The sequence below is a fragment of the Notolabrus celidotus genome, chromosome 10 (genome assembly GCF_009762535.1).
Source record: "Notolabrus celidotus isolate fNotCel1 chromosome 10, fNotCel1.pri, whole genome shotgun sequence".
Lineage (NCBI taxonomy): Eukaryota > Metazoa > Chordata > Actinopteri > Labriformes > Labridae > Notolabrus > Notolabrus celidotus.
The window spans coordinates 8,381,687-8,400,491 of record NC_048281.1 but is presented as its reverse complement, the minus strand read 5'-3'; the positions used below and the strand labels follow the sequence as shown (position 1 = coordinate 8,400,491).

Here is an 18,805-nt window from a genome sequence, read left to right as displayed (position 1 = left end):
AATGACAAAAGTTAGCTAAAAATAGTAAATTTTACCAATTTATAGTAAGAAAAAATATCAACAAAAATAGTAGCTAACCCTGAAATAAAACCTTGACAATAGAAAACGTAATGAGTTTTCTGCCTTTCTTTTTGCCAGATGACTCCTAAGTTTAGGATTATTGAACAGTTAATTATCAAAGCGTCAGTAGTAGTACAGGTAACGAGTTCAAACAGGTGTAATTAATACAGGTAATGAGGGGAGAAGGAGGGCTTCTTAAAGACAAATAGGTCTGTGAGAGCCAGAGTTATTGCTGGTTGGTAGGTGATCAATTACTTATTTAATGCAATAAAATGAAAATTAATTATTTAAAAATCATACAATGTGATTTTCTGGATTTTCTTTTTAGATTCTGTCTCTCACAGTCTAAGTGTACCTACGATAAAAATTACAGACCTCTCCATTCTCTGTAAGTGGTAAAACTTGCTAAATCGGTGGTGTATCAAATACTTATTGTCCCCACTGTAAATCACTTTGTGGAACAGTGGGGGTCACAAGTCTTTGGCATCTATTTTTTGGGGGTCGCGGGCTGAAAAGTTTGGGAACCCCTGTCCTAACCATCAAATCTGAACCTGCAGACATGAAAACATTGTTTTTATTTTGATTTAGAGTGGTTTATGTTTTATTTCACAATGCAAAATGTCTAAAAAGAAAGCACATCCATAAACCTGCTCAGAAATTATGAGAAACGTACCTTACTTTTAATGCTAGAACTTTTATTATTGAAGAAAACTGAGCACAGGATCTAGGACAGCACATAAACTGAGTGATTATAAAAGTAGTATTTGTGTCTCGTCAATGAAATTCACAGCTAATGATTGCATGCAGCTCATGCAATCTATTCTTTACGGTGACTGCACAGGGTTTATTGATGCCTCCTTATAAAATCATGATAATTGTCCCCGGGTTTCAGTTATATCTGACTGGGACGCCCTCTGATTTCTGTAAATGGCTGAACTTGTTGCAGTGATTTTTATGATATATATGTTTCAATGGAGATAGTTTGGTAAGTAAGAAAACCTGCGTAACCACTGAGTCAGTAGTGGAACTACATCATCTTTCCTGTCTGCGTTGTTGACCCTTTCTGGGTGTATTTCGTGGTTTAATGCCTCTTCATGGCGGCTGCTTTTATTAATTCATATTTGTAATTAAACCTTAATGCTGAGGAACATTTGAAGACTTTACGCTCAAAACTACTTTCCAGTCATTTTCACACCCTCAGTTTCTTTCCGCACCGTGAAAAATGAGCACATTTGCTCTAAGATCCACAGATCAGAGCGAGGATGTGTGTAATAAAAGTAAACTGAGCTTGCTGTGCTTTCTGAGAAGTCAGTGACTCCTCTGAACTCTTCAAGCAAGAAGTAATATTCAGTGGAAGTTTACAGTTAAGCTGATTGATGCGACATTTGCTGCAGATCAAGCATGTTAACTGTGCAAAAACAAGGATGAGAGAGCACAGGGGTAAACACACTGACAAACACTAACATCCCCGCTACTGATTTATTCTTATACTCAGGATCCTTTTTCCAAATGTTTGCTTCGTGCAGATAAAAAAAAACAACCCCTACATTTTTTTAATTTTAGATTTTAATCACAAATACCTCTTTTGTTGACATGTGAAAACGTTATTTTAAATTAAACTGTGCTGTTTGATATGTTAGTCAATCAAGCTCCTTTGGATTATTTGATGTAAATGAACTTAAGGCTCGGGGCAGGACCACGACTAAACCACACCTTCAGTCTCCTGCCTTTTTATACTAGTCATCCAACTCCACTCTGTTTGTCTACAATTCTTCAACCCACCCTCATTCCCTGTGCTCCTCCTCATTATCCCCCCATCCTCATCCCTTCTTAGTCAATTCCATGTTTGCCTCTCCATATCTTTGTCCTCTTCCCGGCACAGTCTGAGTTGAGAACAGCTTGTGCAGAATCACACCTGAGACAGATCCCCCATCCTGGGTCTCCCTCTACCGAGCCTTCAGCACATCCTCCAGACCATCCTAACACACAGCATCCTTCCTATACCTTCATCACAACAAACATCCATCAGTCAAAATGCACACACACACTCCTGATTCTTCATTAAATATGGAAACACATGTCATTGTGGTGTGAATGTCTCTTTAAAAGCAAACGTTAGCTCACACAGCACGTACTTTTGTAGGCTCAAACATTTTAAAAAGTTCAAACTCATAACTCGGACCTCCCTGACCTTTACACACAGCGGCAACTACAAGCCTTCAGGCTGATCTGTGGCCTTTTAAACACTGTCCACAGATTTCTCTGTCGAAGAGACCGGGTGAGAACGATCAATGTCTCAGTGTGCTGTGCTGTTATCAGTTTTAGGATCCGATTCATTCAGCACTGAAAGTCATCAAACCTGTTCAAAGTACTGTGGTGGTTACGTTTGGCTGTAGCTTGTCCTCATTTTATTTCTCAGTGTATTTTCTGAGGATTTTAATAAACATATCATGATGGTGATAATAGTGTTTGAGGACACTAAAAGCCAGTTGTAGTTTAGGTGACAGTAATATTGGTTTTGTGTGTGTGTCCATGTGTGGGAAAGTTTGTTAACTTTGATGGGCATTAAAATAACAACTACAAAAATGCATCACATGATATTGATGTATGGCAACTCATGTATGAAATGCACCAAAAATTCAGCTTTGAGTAGTTCTCACATATAACGTGCAGAGGGCCTTAAAAGTACCACTAGAGTATCTCGACTGCAGAACACTGAAAAAGGCAGTTCTTAAAAACAAGGAAAATATCCATTAAGGTGGAAATTTTACTGAAATGATTCTATCTTTTTTAAATTATTATCATTGTTTTTATAGATATACTTTTATAGATCGGAGGTATAGAGGTTGAGGAAGCAAGATGGCAGCTTGAGCTGAGAGCTCTGTGTTACCTTGGCGCTCAACCTAATAATTTTCCTCCAAACAAGCAAAATAAGATTGTTTTTCTCGAAATTCAGTTTTTTACCAGAGGAGAACAAAGTGTTACTCGCATAGTTTGTTAAAACACATAAGAATATATTGTGTTCAAGATTTCTAAAGCTACTGCAGCCAGATGATGAACATGTCTCTTATCTTGTATGTGTTATTAATGATTTAAGGGCTGCATTATAAGTCTGTATATTTGGATCTATGACTTCAAATAAGTGAAGTTACACATTTGTTTGAAGAAACAAACATGTAAAATTATTTTCAATTTCATTTCAATTATTCATTAATTTTTTAAACAAAAGGCAGTATATTGTACACGTGATGTAAAAAAAACACACTATTGTGCTCAGTTAAATCTTCCAGACTTAAAGGGACAGTATGTTTTTTAAAGTGGGGTTGTATGAGGAACTTGTCAATAGTACGCAGTAGAGTTGAACACATCTGATGGGGGTTGATCAGCTCAGTTTCCGTATCAGTTCACCAGCTGGTTTCTTAACAGAGTGGTGGAGCTGGCTAAGATCCCCCGTGGCTTATACACTTACTATTGATTTTCGGGTTCTTCTGGAATAAGATTGGCTTGCTCGAAAATCAAAATAATTAACATTAGATAAATACATCTCTTGCAATTCTAATGAACAGGTTGTTTCTTTTATACGTATCTCAGTAATAAAGGGGAAAACCTTGAAGTTCAAGCTCTTTCTATTAGCTGATGGATTCATCGTGCAGGTTTCAGTGATGGGGCTGCAGACCCCTCAGCATCTTTACTCTCAGTCTGCATGAATCCTGCTCCTTCCTGTGATTCTCATCCTCTCTGTGAACCTGTTGTTCAGAGGAGTTGCCTCCAGCACTTAAGTGAAAACATGCTATCTTAGGTAGCCAAGTCTTTAAGATTTACTGGATTAATCATTTCAGTGGAAACTTGCCTTCTGAGTTCCCAGAATGGTTTGTGTTCCCTGCAGTGCAGAACCTCTGTCAGTAATTGAATTTACCCACAGTACCTCAAGTGAGCCTGACAGACACAGTGGACGACTGCAGGGTGGAGTTTGGATGCCTGAAATTTAAAGCATCATTCATTAAGAGCCATCTTTCTCCGACAGCGCTGCAGGGAGAAAGCCTCTTCATCCATCCATCTATCTATCTGTGTGTGTGCGTGTGTGTGTGTGTGTGTGTGTGTGTGTGTGTGTGTGTGTGTGTGTGTGTGTGTGTGTGTGTGTGTGTGTGTGTGTGTGTGTGTGTGTGTGTGTGTGTGTGTGTGTGTGTGTGTGTGTGTGTGTGTGTGTGTGTGTGTGTGTGTCTAAGGAGAGACAACACCATTAAAACATCACATTTATTATGCTGCACATTTGGCTTTTCAGGAGTTCCTGTGTTATTTTTCATGTGAAGATGACTGTGGGGTATAAAACCCGAAGTAATCTGTGTAATTCATGAAGTTTCTCTCTGTGTGTCTATTCAGGCGGAGAACTCTGCTCTGTCGATAGAGAATGACAATCAGAGGAAGCAGTATGAACGCTGTCTGGACGAGGTGAGTGTTCCTGCTCTCTCTGCACTTGGTCAATCAAACACTTCCTGAGACACTGAAGCTGCACAATGAACTTTGATTCTGAAATGATATTAATCTAATCTTTAATTAGAGGTTACCAGGATCTGTACTCGACTCAAGTTGCATCTTTGTGAACACTGGTCTGCGAACGCGAGCACTGACACTGATTTTGACTTGAAATATGCATCATGATACCATGTTTATTTTTCTCTCTATAAAGAAATGAAGAGAAACCACGTAGATGGATGGAGGAGAAAGTTATCTCGATAGGAGTTTAACTCTGGGGAAACACTCTCACTCTGTTTAGCTTTTTCAGGAGCAGATGTCAATCAAAACGAGATCATAATGCCCCAAAGAGTATTGATCCAAACTGATCCAGCAGCAAAATAGTCTGTTTTTAAACAGGATTATCAAACATTAATGAGCCTGATCCTCTCTATATATGTTTTGAGACTACCTTTTTGTAAGCCAGATCTCCGGAGGTTTCCAGTTTACTTAATAATTAAAGAAACTTGAAGCTGTATCAAAACAAGACAATATTCCCAAAGAGACTTCAGGGACACGCTTCGCATTCATCGATTTCTGAGGAAAGATAAAACTGAAGAAATCCCTGAACTGAAGAAAGTTAGATTGATATAAACCTCATGGTTCGACTTTTGGTGGCTTTAAAGTCACTGTGAGAAGTTTTTTTTTTAAGTTAGATTTTTGGGAACTTTTGCCTTTATTAGATAGGACCACTGAAGAGAGACAGGAAATGTTAGGAGTAGAGAGTGGGGGAAGACATGCAGGAGATGGTCGCGGCCGGAAGTCAAGCCTGGGACCTCTGTGATAAGGACTATGGCCTCTGTATGTGGGGCGCTTAGACCGCTAGGCCACCAGCGCCCGTCTGTGAGGAGTTTTAGACGGATCTTATTGGTCTAAATTTTGTAGTCCAAGCTTTTATTTACCATGTCAGTTGCACACTAGCCAGCAGTCATGTTAAAAACAGTGACATCTCCAAAATGAGTGCAGAGGGTGTGACTGAAAAGAGAACATTTGAATTTTTGCAATCTTAAATATTTACCTGCATTTATTAAAACATGAGGTTACTGTCGTAGAAAGGGAACATGGCTTCGGCTGCTCTCTCCCAATGCATCCTGGTACTTTTAGGTTCTGCCTGCACATCAGGAAAATAAAATAACTTACTTTTTTTAGCCAGCAAGCGAAAATCAAAGAATAGATTGCTTTAATTATCTACATTCACCGTTAACAATGAGCCCACCAAATCTAAAACTGTGACAAGTCCCTCTGATCCATTCAAATGATGGGACTGAATGAAATGACGGTTAGCTTCTTTCACTTCAACACACACACACACACACACACACACACACACACACACACACACACACACACACTCATAGAGTTGGTGAAGACCATGGAGGAGAGGCTAGAGGAGGGAGCGTCTCTAATTGAAGCAGACAGAAAACAGAGCTCTGGGCAATGTGAGATAAGAGCTGCAGGGCTGAATGTCAACGTTCAGGAGGACAGACTGCAGCACGTCTACCTGTTCCTCTTCTTTTTCTCTCCCTGACCACTCTTTGATTGTCTCCCCGTCTCATCCCCTGTCCTTCCTTCATCTCTCTCCAGCCAGCGAGTCTGCTCCACTTAACTTTTTTTTAGAAGCCTCCACTAATGGGCTTGTTACTATGGAGATTGCTGCCCATGAGAATTTAACATAATGGTTGAGGACAGAAAAAATTCCGACTCTCTGCTGTGGGATTCATTTCTCCTCTCCTGCTTTTCAGTCTTATTATGCACATTAATCTATTGGTGGGAAGCATTCAGAAGGCTTCCTGTCATGGTCTCAATGAGCTGAGGCGAGTGGTTTTGATAGAGAGATGAAAGAGTCGGAGGGAAATCATTTGGCTGCAGACAAAAGTGGAAACATGCTTATTATTCCAGAGTCAAGGTATAATGTGTGCTTCCACTTCTAAAATCAAAATAAAAGGGAACCAAGGTATTTTAGGTTGTGCTGCTCTGAATTTGCAATTAAAGCAAAACTTAAGATTTTGTAGATATTCACACAGAAAAGGTAATTAAGATTTAACAAGGAGATAAAATATTAATCGTATACAAAGAAACTCTTGAAAACGTTTCCTTGACAATATTTTGCTTTATTTGTGATCTGAGGATAAAGTTTGATATAATAACTTCAGGCAGCTGCTGTGTGATTCCTCCAAATCTGACTGTGATGCAACATGCAGTCAATTTGCCCCCCCTGCATTAAACAGGCGTCTGGATTCTCTCTGATGCTGTTTGCACGGGGTCACTTTCATTTACAGTCTAACTGCAGCTCCAAGCTTCACTAAAAGTTCTGCACTCTTAAAACATCGACCTGACTCATAAAGCATCCTTAACGTGTCTTTATTTCTCATGTCTCCTCTAGGTGGCCAACCAGGTGGTCCAGGCCCTCCTCACACAGAAGGTTTGTTTCTGTCTTAAAGATGCATCTTTGAACCAATCAGCAGTTAGAACGAGTCCCAGGATGAAGTTACTTATTCTTGGGGTTAAGGTGTTTCAGTAAGTGTTCCTGTGTCTGGTTAAACTGACATAAACCAGCACAGGCATGTAGACGTTAACCTGCAAGGAGGACTGAAGGCTGGTTGTGCTAGCTCTGCTAAAATTAGCCTCACTCAAGAAAGCAACTTAACATTTTAACCCGCAGACTCTGTGATCACGTTTAGCGGGGTAAAACAATGAATGCTCAGTTTCTCCTGTTTCTGTTTTTTTTTTTGTACCTTTAGGCTTTTCAGTTGTGTCTGGAGGCGATACAGATTACCCCTAGAGGGATTATAAAAAAGCGTTAAACTGAATTCCAGGAGAGGATTATTACGTGAGAGGGGTGTGACCAATCAGAGCAGAGCATTTCATGAGTGACGATGAGGAAGGAGTGTCTGCACCCTGTTTTCAACAGTCTCTTTTTTTGTTTGTACACCTTTAAATGAAACTCTACATCGTTTCCAGAGTTCTAAGTTCAGGGTGTTAAATGCTGAAGGAGTGTGCATGCTGAACATCGATCAGAATACATTATGATCACTGACAGGTGACGAGTAACAATGATTACCTGGTTATCTCTTTATAAAGGCTCCTGTCAGAATATGTGATGTGTCAGGCAGTGAGTGAAGATTTTCCTCTTAAAGTTGATTTGACATGTTGAAAGCAGGAAAAAAGGGAAAGTGTAAGTTTGTGAGCGACTCTGATAAGCACCAAACTGTGAGGGCTGGACGACTGAGTCACAGCATCTCCAAAACTGCAGCTCTTGTGTGAGGTGTTCCTGGTCTGCAGGGGTCATTACCATAAGTGGGCCAAGAGAGGATGATTAGCGACAGGGTCATGAGCTGGCTGGTGTAAATATGTAACGGCAGAGCCACTAGAGGAAAATGTGGGTGCTGGTTCTGACAGGAAGGTATCAGAGCACACAGTGCATCACAGTTTGTTGTGTATGAGGCTGCACAGCTGCAGACGGTCCACGTCTGGTGTAGTCAGAGCTGTTTTAGCCCTGAACTAAGGGCAGGTGATCATGTTGTGATGGCTGATTGGTGTATGAAATAATATAAAGATGCATAACTGACTTCTGCACCATTACTAATTTTGACCTCACTTGTATCCATGTCTCTTTGTCTGATGTGTTCCTGTCACTCCCTGCTGTTTGTTGATTTTTTTGTCCTCTTCTGGGTTTTCTAGGACCTGAAAGAGGAGTGTGTGAAGCTGCGGACTCGTGTGTTTGACTTGGAGCAGCAGAACCGCATACTGAGTGTGCTGTTTCAACAACGTGTCAAAATGTCCACGAATCCCGTCTCCCAAGTAAGAACACATGGCAGCATGGATACAAACACACACCGACAGACCTGCCCTGCCTCAAGGCTGAGTGAATTTTACATGAGCGTGGCTCTTCTTCTAAAGGTTACTCACTTAAAAAAAGGAGCACAGCGAGAGGAATACACCCAGAGCAGAGTTTGATTCAGAATTTTAGGATTACCAGTTTTACTATCAGATTGGGAGTTTATGATTTTGAATCAAGTCTCCCACAGATCTGATGCTTCTTCTCTTGTCTTTTATGTCTCGGCTCAAAGCCGTATCTTTGCATTAAGAAAAACTACAACAGCTTTCCTTGCATCAACAGTGACTTTCACTGTGACAGCAGCTTGTAAAGATGAATTTTCCTTCAGCCTTTCCCTCCTGTGGTCGTTTGATCCTCAGGTTTGTTTGTGTAACCTTGCTGACAGGCTGCATTCGGCCTCTTTGATCAGCGTCTGACGATAATGAGGCTGTGCTGCACAGTGATGCCTGAAGAGACACATTTGTAGCTGACGTAAATCCCTTAAAATCTGAAATATGTTGAACACGAGAAAGGTGAGCTGTGTCATACTTTTGATTTATAATGAAAACATTGATTTATTGATTTGTAAGTTTCTATACATACCGGTTCATGAGCAAACATTCATTTTTATTATAAATATAGAGGCTGAAGCAGGCTGGATCTCTCAGAATCCCAACAGCAAAGTTGTTTTTATCTTAACAGTCAGTTTTAAAAAATAAATAAACTATTGATAAAAGAACAAAATATGAAATTCCCTTTTCTGCTGAGTTGTACTTAAGCAATATGCTGCAACTCCTCCAAACTCCTGCATGAACCTCAACGCCAGCTGACCGTGCTGCTGTGAATTATTGATGCTGGATGAAGCTTCTGATGGACATCATCGAAGCTGTTCAGCTGTGGACTCTACCAACCTGATGGATCTTTGCCTTTTCAGTGAAACGTGTGTTTTAGTTAGTGGATGGAGAAGGATGTTGATACTGCAGCTCCAGCAGCCAATCCCTTCTGTGCCAACTCTGGCATCAAAAAACAACTCTAGCACAAGGTGTCAGACGTCAGCTAGCATCACTATTGCTTTGTGACTTCATCCATAATATTTAAGATACTTCGAAGTTTCAGGCTCATTTTGTTTTTCAACATTTGTTTTAACAGCAAAACTAAAATATGAAGTTTTAGGTGAAATCCTTGGCCACTTTAAAATCCACAATCTGGTTTAAATCAGTGCACATTGAATCCCTGTCACAAAAGAAGCACTCAGTACATCCTGTGTGTTCCTAGAAAAGAATAACAGTCCTGTCACTGTGATGCTGCTATACTGCAATCTGTGACAATTCAGCCCCTGAATTTAGACACGGAACGAGTGTCAGTATTTGACTGCAGGAGTGAAAATATGTTTGAAATTCATGGGGCTACATTCAAGAATATAAATTACCACAATGTCCACGTCTTTAGCCTGTGATAGCTCTCAGACAGTCTCCTATTTCTTAATGTATGTTGATGAAAATGCAGAATTCTATGTAAGAAAGGCAGACTCTGTAGCAGACGTATTCCAGTTATTCACATGTCATTTAATTATAGACGGAGTGTTGCAGAAACTTCTTCAAACTCTGGTTTGAAAGCTAAACTTTTCACGAGGCCAGTTAAAAGAATAATCTTGCTAAGTATTTCTTCGTGCTTTAGAATCAAAGGTTGCAAGTCCCCTGAAGTAAAGTTGGACTGACAGCTCAGAGATACTTTAGTGGTGCTCAAATGTAAAATGTAACCTGTTTGATTTCAGATTGATTTGTGCTCTCTCTCTTTCTTCCCTGTGTTAAACTCACAGTTTGTTATTTCACCAGTTTTCTGAACTCCTCCAAACTTTTCTGAAAGGCTGTAGTTGTGTTGATGTGACCCCTCTGTCTGCTGCAGAGTCATAATCTTTATGCAGACGAGGTGCTGCTTTGTTTCTGGAGGTCTTCTTGGTTTGTCGGGCTCTCAGCAGGACTTGTCTTCCTCTGACAGACTCTGGCTCTCTGTATTCAGGGGACCAGTGTGATATCACAGACAGATGGGGCAATTAACGCAAATGTTGAATAAGCTGAGTGGATGCTGTGGACTCTTTTCTCCAGCTTCATGAAAGCGGTCTTGGAAACTCTTGGAATTCCCAGACGGAGTCATTAAGTATGCCGCGAGCCCAGCAGAGCAGGAATCGCTGTCCTTCTTCTTTAACCTTTTCAGAAAAGGTTAAACCAATAGACTCGGCTAGAAAAGAGGAGCTTTCTTTGTGGGAGGACTGTACGAATCAGAGCAGAGATGTTCAGCTGCTGCTGCTGAAAACAAGTTAAATACATGCCGACATTTAACTCTGAGTTTCATGATGTGAGATGTCATTGTTTATTTACTGCTGATGTAAGATTTCTTCTTCCTATGTGTCTGGAGAAGTTGTATGCAAATCTGTGGTGACAGAAGATCCATGCATCAGTGGGAAGGACAGCAGTGATTACAGCTGGATAAAAATGTATGAGTCTGGGACAGTCTTAGAAATTAATAACACTGATTTTTTTGTCATATGTCTAGTTTAGTTAGTCTAATTTTCTAGGCTGGTAGTGTTCCTCGTAATTTGTCAACTGATGCAGGATGTTGGATTCTGCAGATGCTCTGTAACTGGTTTTGGCCGAATGCTTCAGTGATAGTTTTAATGTCATGATGTTGCTTGATGAAGCATTAACCAGCTGTTATTAATTAAAGAAAAGGCTCTTTGACATGCAGTCTAACTCTCCAAACCTCTGCTTAACATCACTTGAGTTTCCTGAGATTTAACACTCAGTAAAGCTGGGGGTTTTTTTCACACTCTGAAATTTGACATCTTTTTGGAAGAAAAATTCAAAACTGTACTGGGTAATTCTCATATCAAGGTGATGAAGCCAAAAAATTAAGTGAAAACAACATCAGAAAAATAAGATTGTGCGTTGAATGCTGCCTTTGATTCAGTAATGCAGCGTTGAGGGATCCAGGAGGCTAAATAAGTGGTGAATGATAATTATCTCGAGCCTGAAGCTTGAATATTAACTGCAGTTGTCATGTTTGTTTCCGAGTTAAGACACAAACAAAAGTTTGAGATAAAGCTTTGAATTTAAGTAATTCACTTCATTTTGGATCATGCTTTTCTGAGAAAAGTTACAGACTTGACGTCCTGCTGTGACTACCTGCTGAGCACCCGGACCACATTTTGGTTTTGGATTTGTCTAAGGCATGAATTTACAAAAGCTGCAAGTTTGCAGTGAAGTTAGGGAGATTACAGGTATGCAATTCATTTGTTCAACTAACCAGGTATCAAATTAGGTTAATCTCTGCCTAATCATGCTGGATGTTTAAGAGCTGCTTCACTTTGTTGAGCAGCAATCACTAACCCTCCCATAGTTTGAGTTGAGTTGGAGTTTGGTGTCGAATGCTGAAAACAGCTGCCTGATCAGATCCAAATCAGTAAAGCTGTGGGTCCTTAAATCAGAGTGATAAGTTATAAGACCTCAAATGATCCAGTAGATCTGAGAGAATAAAGAACCTGGTAATACTTCCTCTTTTGTCTCATCACTTTTTATGTAAAATCAAATAATTTGAGCCATTGTTGCTGAAATTTGTGATAACCAACACAAAGAAATGTCTATACACACTTTTGGTTTTTGTTACTACTTTATTTCTCAGACGTCATTACAGTAGAGGTAAAAACCTGGTTCTGTTTAACAGACTTGGTTCTGCATTTTCAAGAAACCTGCAAATTAAAAAAATTTAGCTCAACAATTCTGCTATCAAGTCTCATTGGCCCTATGAGGTTAGCTTTTATCTCGAGTCGAGTCATTCAAATCAATCACTTTGCACAAACACAAATCGCTTGTATGATAAAGTCTGTTTGTTTTGTTTTTTAAGTAATATTTTTTAGGCATTTTTTTCTGTATTGATAGGACAGCTGAAGAGAGACAAGAAACGTGGGGAGCAGAGAGCAGGGGAAGACATGCAGCAAATGGTCAGAGCTGAGAGTTGAACAAGCAACTTCTGCGATGAGGACCCAAGCCTCTGTATGTGGGGTGCGCTTAGACCGCTAGGCCACTGGTGCCCATAAAGTCTGTTAATTGAACTGAATTGTCAGCCAGCGTGTGTTAAACTACATAATAATGAATTCTGGAGGTCAATTTCATGCGATAAAGGCTGAACGTGCAAAGAGCTCTAAAGTTTGGCAACATTTTACCAAAGCAGAAGATAAAGAGAAAATGTAATGCAATATATGTTGCACATTTTTTTTTTTGGGAAAGAGGGGAGAAACAACCTGTGTGGCACTCAACTCTTTGGGTCTACCAAATCTGGCTGCTGCTATTCCTGAGACAATCATCCTCCTTGTCCGCTCAAAGAAGCTGAGATAATCCTGCCCAAACTTTAAAACAAGACCTGTTCACTCTTCAAATTAGTAATACAATGTTGAAATCCCGGTTGGCATTGGCAGGATTAAAGCTAGTAAGCTCACTAGACAAAGTGACATAAAGATACATCATGATGTGTTTAAGGTCGGGTCTGTAAATTGATTATTAGGCAAAAGTAAATAAACATCTTTATGTTGAGTTCGAATGGAACGTCAAGAAAAAGAAGACACTTAAATAAATTCAGCTCATTGGAGGAGAATTGTTTACAAATATAAGATAGATAATATACATATTTTTTAAAACATGTCTTCTCATCTGTAATATTTGATAAGTATGGATACTGCTTTGACAGAGACTCAGATCATTTAGGAGTCTAAGTTATGGTTTCAATATAATTTTGAGGGCAGCTTTAAATGACTGCATCTAGTTTTTACTTGAGACCATATGTTGCTTTAAGCCACTTCCTGCAGTGTCTTTCTGATCCCCCCTCTCAGGTGTGAGTGTCACTAAAACACCTTTTAAATCTACAGTGAGTCTAATATCCTCCTAACAGCAAACCTTCACTGGCTCTTAAAGGTGTTTATAGTGTCTTAAAAATCCTTCTGTGTGGATTACACTCTCTGTCACAGACGTGGTATGACTTCAGGTCATTGTTCCTCACTTCCACCCTGAGCCTCTCACCTGTCTCAGTGTTGAGTCCCTCTTCTGAGATGATGAGCAGCGTTATTACCACAATAACTGATCATGGCCTTTGTGCTTCTGCAAAGTTGGAGCAAAGAGGCGGAAACCCATCAGACTCAGCGCTCTGTCTCAGCTGCAGAGAGTCCTCGACTGAGATGAAACACGGGTCATATCACCGTCCCCATCAGTGATCAGTGGTGGAGGGTTTGAGATCGGAGACTTTCGCTCTGGCTGGGTGTCAATTTGTGAGATAACACAGAGGTGATTATGTACAAATTACTGAAATGGAAAATTTGTTTTTCACTCTGAGTTCTGCTTGTTAGGTTCCTTAATCACTGTGACAGCACACCTGTTCCCAGTCACTTCACCAACTGAGAGAGAGGTTACAGCGGGGATTTCATTACGCCTCACACAGAAGATAAAAGCAGAGAGAGGAGGAACAATCCTTCAGTCGGAGGAAATGTGAACAAAATTACAGAGGAGTGAGCAGAAAACATGAGCATGAATAAGGAAAGTGTTCACAGCCACCTGCTCTGCTGGAGGACACAAGTGTTTCAGAGGAAACCTTTCAATATTTTAACCAGAGCGTCTCAGTGTAGTGTGGAATAAACAGCAGAGCAAAATTAAGTCCCGCCCACTCCAGAGGGACAATTCATGACTCTCCACTGACTCTGATTTGGTGCCTTCTTTCCTATTCTATCTCTGAGTAAATGGTAGAAAAGTGCTGAAAAGATGCCCGGCGGTGGGACGCGATAACAACAGAGGAGAGAAGACACAACAAATTTTTAAAGATGCAAACATGGCTACAGAAAATTAGACGTGAGGTGTCACAGTTGAAGATCTATTGTTGTGGGTTACTCAGTAATCCTGCCAGACTGACTTAGAGCTGAGTTACTGGAGTCCTGGTTTTAAACTGTGTTAGGTTATTTTATGTTGATTCTATCAGATGATTAGTTATGTAAGTGTTTGAATTCTGGCCATCCAGTGGTATCAATCCTCCAAGAAAGTATGGTGAAAGGACGCTTAGATAAACTAACAATCAATATTTTTGTAGAGACAAAGACCGCTGAGTAATCCCAGGACACTCTGGAGACAAATAATTTCAGCTACCTATGTGGTATTGTTTGTATTTTAACATTTAGCTGCTCATTAAAGTGATCATTGTTTGTCCCTAAGGCGTGGATTTTAGATTCAGCTGTGTTGCTCTTTGTCTCTCTTTTTTAATTCAAAGTTACTGCTAATGAACAATTGGCTAAATTCTCTTCCAAAACACTGATTACCAAATGATAGCTTAGTCGCCAAAACCAGGCGTAACAGTCTCAAAGCACTCCTGTCGGGCTTGAGATGAATACTGAAAGCATAATTCTCTCACTTATCATGTGAACCATGTTGTGTCTGGATTTTATGCAAAGAGAAATAGTTTAAAGAATGGACGAAATCAGTGCTGCAAAGTAAACAGTCAACACAAACAGCAAAGTTACCATGTAACTAACTTCCTATCTTCAGCACAACTAACACTAACTTTACTTTCAAGGTCAAGTGTCTCGTCACTGTCCTTCTGGGACTAATAAAGTATTCTGAATCGGAATCACTGAGAATCAAGTTTACTTACACTACCAGTCAAAAGTTTGGACACACCTTCTCATTCAATAGTTTTTATTCATTTGAATTATTTTCAACATTGTAGATTAATACTGAAGACATCAAGACTATGAAATAATCTGGTTTTGCCATAATCTGGATTACAACAGTAGTCAAATAGGGCTATTCATTGTGTAGTAACCCTACCTCTGAACAACACAACTGATGGTCTCAAACACATTGAGAAGGCAAGTCATTCTACAAATGAGCTCTTAACAAGGCTCATGTTAATTAGAAACCATTCCAAGAGACCACTTCATGAAGCAGACTGAGAGAATACCAAGAGTGTGCAAAGCTGGAAAAAGGGGGCTACTTTACAGAATCTAAAATATAAAACATATTCTGCTTTGTTTAACACTTTTTTGTTCATTAAATAATTCCATATGTGTTCTTTCATAGTTTTGATGTCTTCAGTATTAATCTACAATTTTGAAAATAATTAAAATAAATACAAAACCTTGAATGAGAAGGTGTTTCCAAACTTCTGATTGGTGCTGTATGTTTGCAGAGATTAAGTGAAACATTAGAACAACTTCAACTTCGTGTGTGCAGTATTCCTCATCGTGTACATAATGGTCCTGGATGCTATCACCGTTCAGCTACAGTTGCAGCTTCTCATTTAACTAAACAAACATTGTGTCATGTTTATCAAACATATTCATCATCCCAAGACCCCTACGTCTTTTGTTTTTACAGATAACCTGAAAATAAACGTTTGAATAGGAAAGAAATGTGTAGGCATTTCCCACAAATTCCCATCACCTACCTTCTACCACTCGGCAATATCTTCCGCAAATTCGGCATACACTTCCACTGCTTCGCGGATGACACCCAGCTCTACCTCTCCAGCAAGCCCGACTCCACTCTCCCACCCTCCTCCCTCACCCTCTGCCTCTCTGAGATCAAGTCCTGGTTCACCTCCAACTTCCTTCAACTCAACAGCAATAAAACAGAACTCCTCCTTATAGGCACCAAATCCACCTTATCCAAAGCCGACAGTTTCTCCCTCTCCATCGACAGTTCAACAGTGTCCCCCTCCACCCAGAGTCTGGGTGTCATCCTCGACAGCTCACTTTCTTTCAACTCTCACATCAATAGCATAACCCGGTCTGCATATTTCCACCTCCGCAACATCAACCGTCTCCGCCCCTCTCTCACCCCTCACACCACTGCTATCCTGGTCCACAGTCTTGTCACCTCCCGTATCGATTATTGTAATTCACTCCTCTTCGGTGTCCCTCACAAATCCCTCCATAAACTTCAACTGGTCCAAAACTCTGCAGCCCGCATCATCACTAGAACCCCCTCCTTTCACCACATCACCCCCATCCTCCAGCAGCTCCACTGGCTACCGGTCAAACTCAGTATCAATTTCAAAATCCTCCTTTACACATTCAAGGCCGTCCACAACCTCTCCCCCCCGTATCTCTCTGATCTCCTCCACATCGTCACCCCCTCTCGCTCCCTCAGGTCTTCCTCCTCCCTCCACCTCTCTGTGCCCCCCGCCCGTCTCAGCACCATAGGGAGCAGAGCTTTCAGTCGCTCTGCTCCCCAACTCTGGAACTCACTCCCACCGGACATCCGAAACTCTGACTCACTACCCCTCTTCAAATCAAAACTCAAAACCCATCTGTTTCAAACTGCATTCCCCGCCTAATTTCCACTGCTTCATTTTTAACTTGGTGTTACTTTGCTTGTTGTTTTTCTTTATCTTATCGTGTTCTTTTATTTATTGTGTTTTTTATCTGTCTGTAAAGCGACCTTGAGTGCTTTGAAAGGCGCTTCTAAATAAAATGTATTATTATTATAAGAAGGGATAAAACGTCTGATACCAAACACGCTTTTCTTATCATGTTTGTTAAAGCTCCTGTGATGGGTTTTCAGCTGATTATTAAACAGACTGAAATTAAAACCTGGGCCTTTTTATGACGTACCAAAGCAGACAAGACCATGATTTTTAATGCTTGTAGCTGCTACAAAGGGTTCGACATGATGATCTGCAACTTCCCACAGCAACGATTGTCAGTGAGTGATATGTGATATGAATGCACGATGAGATATTTTTGTCAAGATAATACTTCCACATCTACAGGAAAATATCAGCAGAGAGATAAGACATACCAGTTTGTCCACAGGGGGCGCTAAGTATGTAGAAACAACAGGAGTGCCTCATAGGAGCTTTAAATTAAAGGTGTGATAGAACAGAAAGTGCATTGAAGTTGACATTGCTTTAAGTGTTATGTGTGTTCTTGGCTGGGCTTAGTGAACACAGACTGAAGTCAGGGCTGCATGGACATCAGCTGTGAAAAGCAAAACGCTGCAAAGTCTGTGATAGACAGAGTCCTATATCTGTCACTGACTCTCTCTTCCAGTCTTTTCCTCCCACGTCCCTGTGCGTCTGGTCCGTAAACATCGACTTTATCTCCCCGTTCTTTACCAAAGAGTCATTTGTCATAATATTATTGAAATGCAGCAGCAGAGCGACACCCGAGAGACCGAGGCCCTCGAGCTTCTCTAACAGCGGCAGGTGCTTCTCTCCTCAGATAAACTTTGTGTGAAGGCTGCAGAGAGAGAGAGAGAGAGAGAGAGAGAGAGAGAGAGAGAGAGAGAGAGAGAGAGAGAGAGAGAGAGAGAGAGAGAGAGAGAGATGGAGACAAACATACAATGAAGTTTAATTTATTTGCCCCTTTGAAGTTAATCAAACAGCTTTTCAACTTGTTTCTCTGTGAACTTGTACAACAGAAGCAAATAGATTTAGCCTTTTTGAAGTTTCTGATGGAATAAATGTTTTTGCTTTCAGCAGGCAGGAGATTTACAACATTTCAGCTCTGGTCTCTTTTACGTACTGTGAGGTTTATGCTGATATATCTAGTATGTACCAAGCTCCACGACTCCGTACTATATCCCCTTTCGGTTGTAATATGTGCAAAATGTAGTTTGGCATCTTGTTGCTGAATTATGTAAGGTCTTCCTGAAAAGGCATCATCTGGAGGGCATGTTGCTTTTAAACCTGTATCACTCATCATTAATGGAGCCTTCACAGATGTTTAAACTACTCATGCAATGGACACTTCTGCATCCCCATACCAGCATGGATGCTTGTTTTTGAACTGATAAGAAGCCGGGTGGTCCCTCTCTTCTTTAAATTGGACGATTCAGCATCCATGATTTCCAAAAAGAATGTCAAATTGTAATTCAAAAGATCACAGGACAGTTTTTGACTTCACCTCAGTCCATCTTAAATGGGCTCGGCTCAGAGGAGTCACTAAAGAGCCTCATGGATGCTAGCTAATACTCCAAACTTTACAACAATAGAACTCAAGTTTTAAAAAATGACCTTCCCATCACTGTGGTGATGTCAAGCTGCAGATGTAGCTTCATTTTGTTCATTAATAACTTCACAGACACATATTATACCTCAGATCTTTGATTACTGTGCAATAACTAACACCTTTAGTTTGGTTTCACTGATGTTACAACAATCCTCCCATCAGCACCTCACCATGCAGAGACACTAACTTGAGTGGCAGGTTCCTTTCCAACATCTTCACTCCTGCGCCTCTCTGTACTCTGACACCAAAGTTCACAGCAGAGCATCCAGTCAGAGCTCAGCCCAGCAGCAGAACACAGGGAAGGCAGAGCAGGTGAGGGAGGCATGAGGAATGTGAAACAGCAAGGTGTATATGAGCAGCCAACAATCAGAGGC

General features: G+C 40.5%; 1 protein-coding gene across 1 annotated transcript in view; it reads left to right on the top strand.

Annotated features, from left to right (window-relative positions):
• LOC117820269 (nck-associated protein 5-like) overlaps positions 1-18,805 on the top strand; it is a 67,961-nt gene that overhangs the window by 23,858 nt on the left and 25,298 nt on the right. The window contains exons 5-7 of the mRNA XM_034693993.1: positions 4,441-4,509; positions 6,956-6,994; positions 8,254-8,373. Of these exons, the coding sequence (XP_034549884.1) occupies positions 4,441-4,509; positions 6,956-6,994; positions 8,254-8,373 (228 nt within the window). The remainder of the gene's footprint in view (positions 1-4,440; positions 4,510-6,955; positions 6,995-8,253; positions 8,374-18,805) is intronic.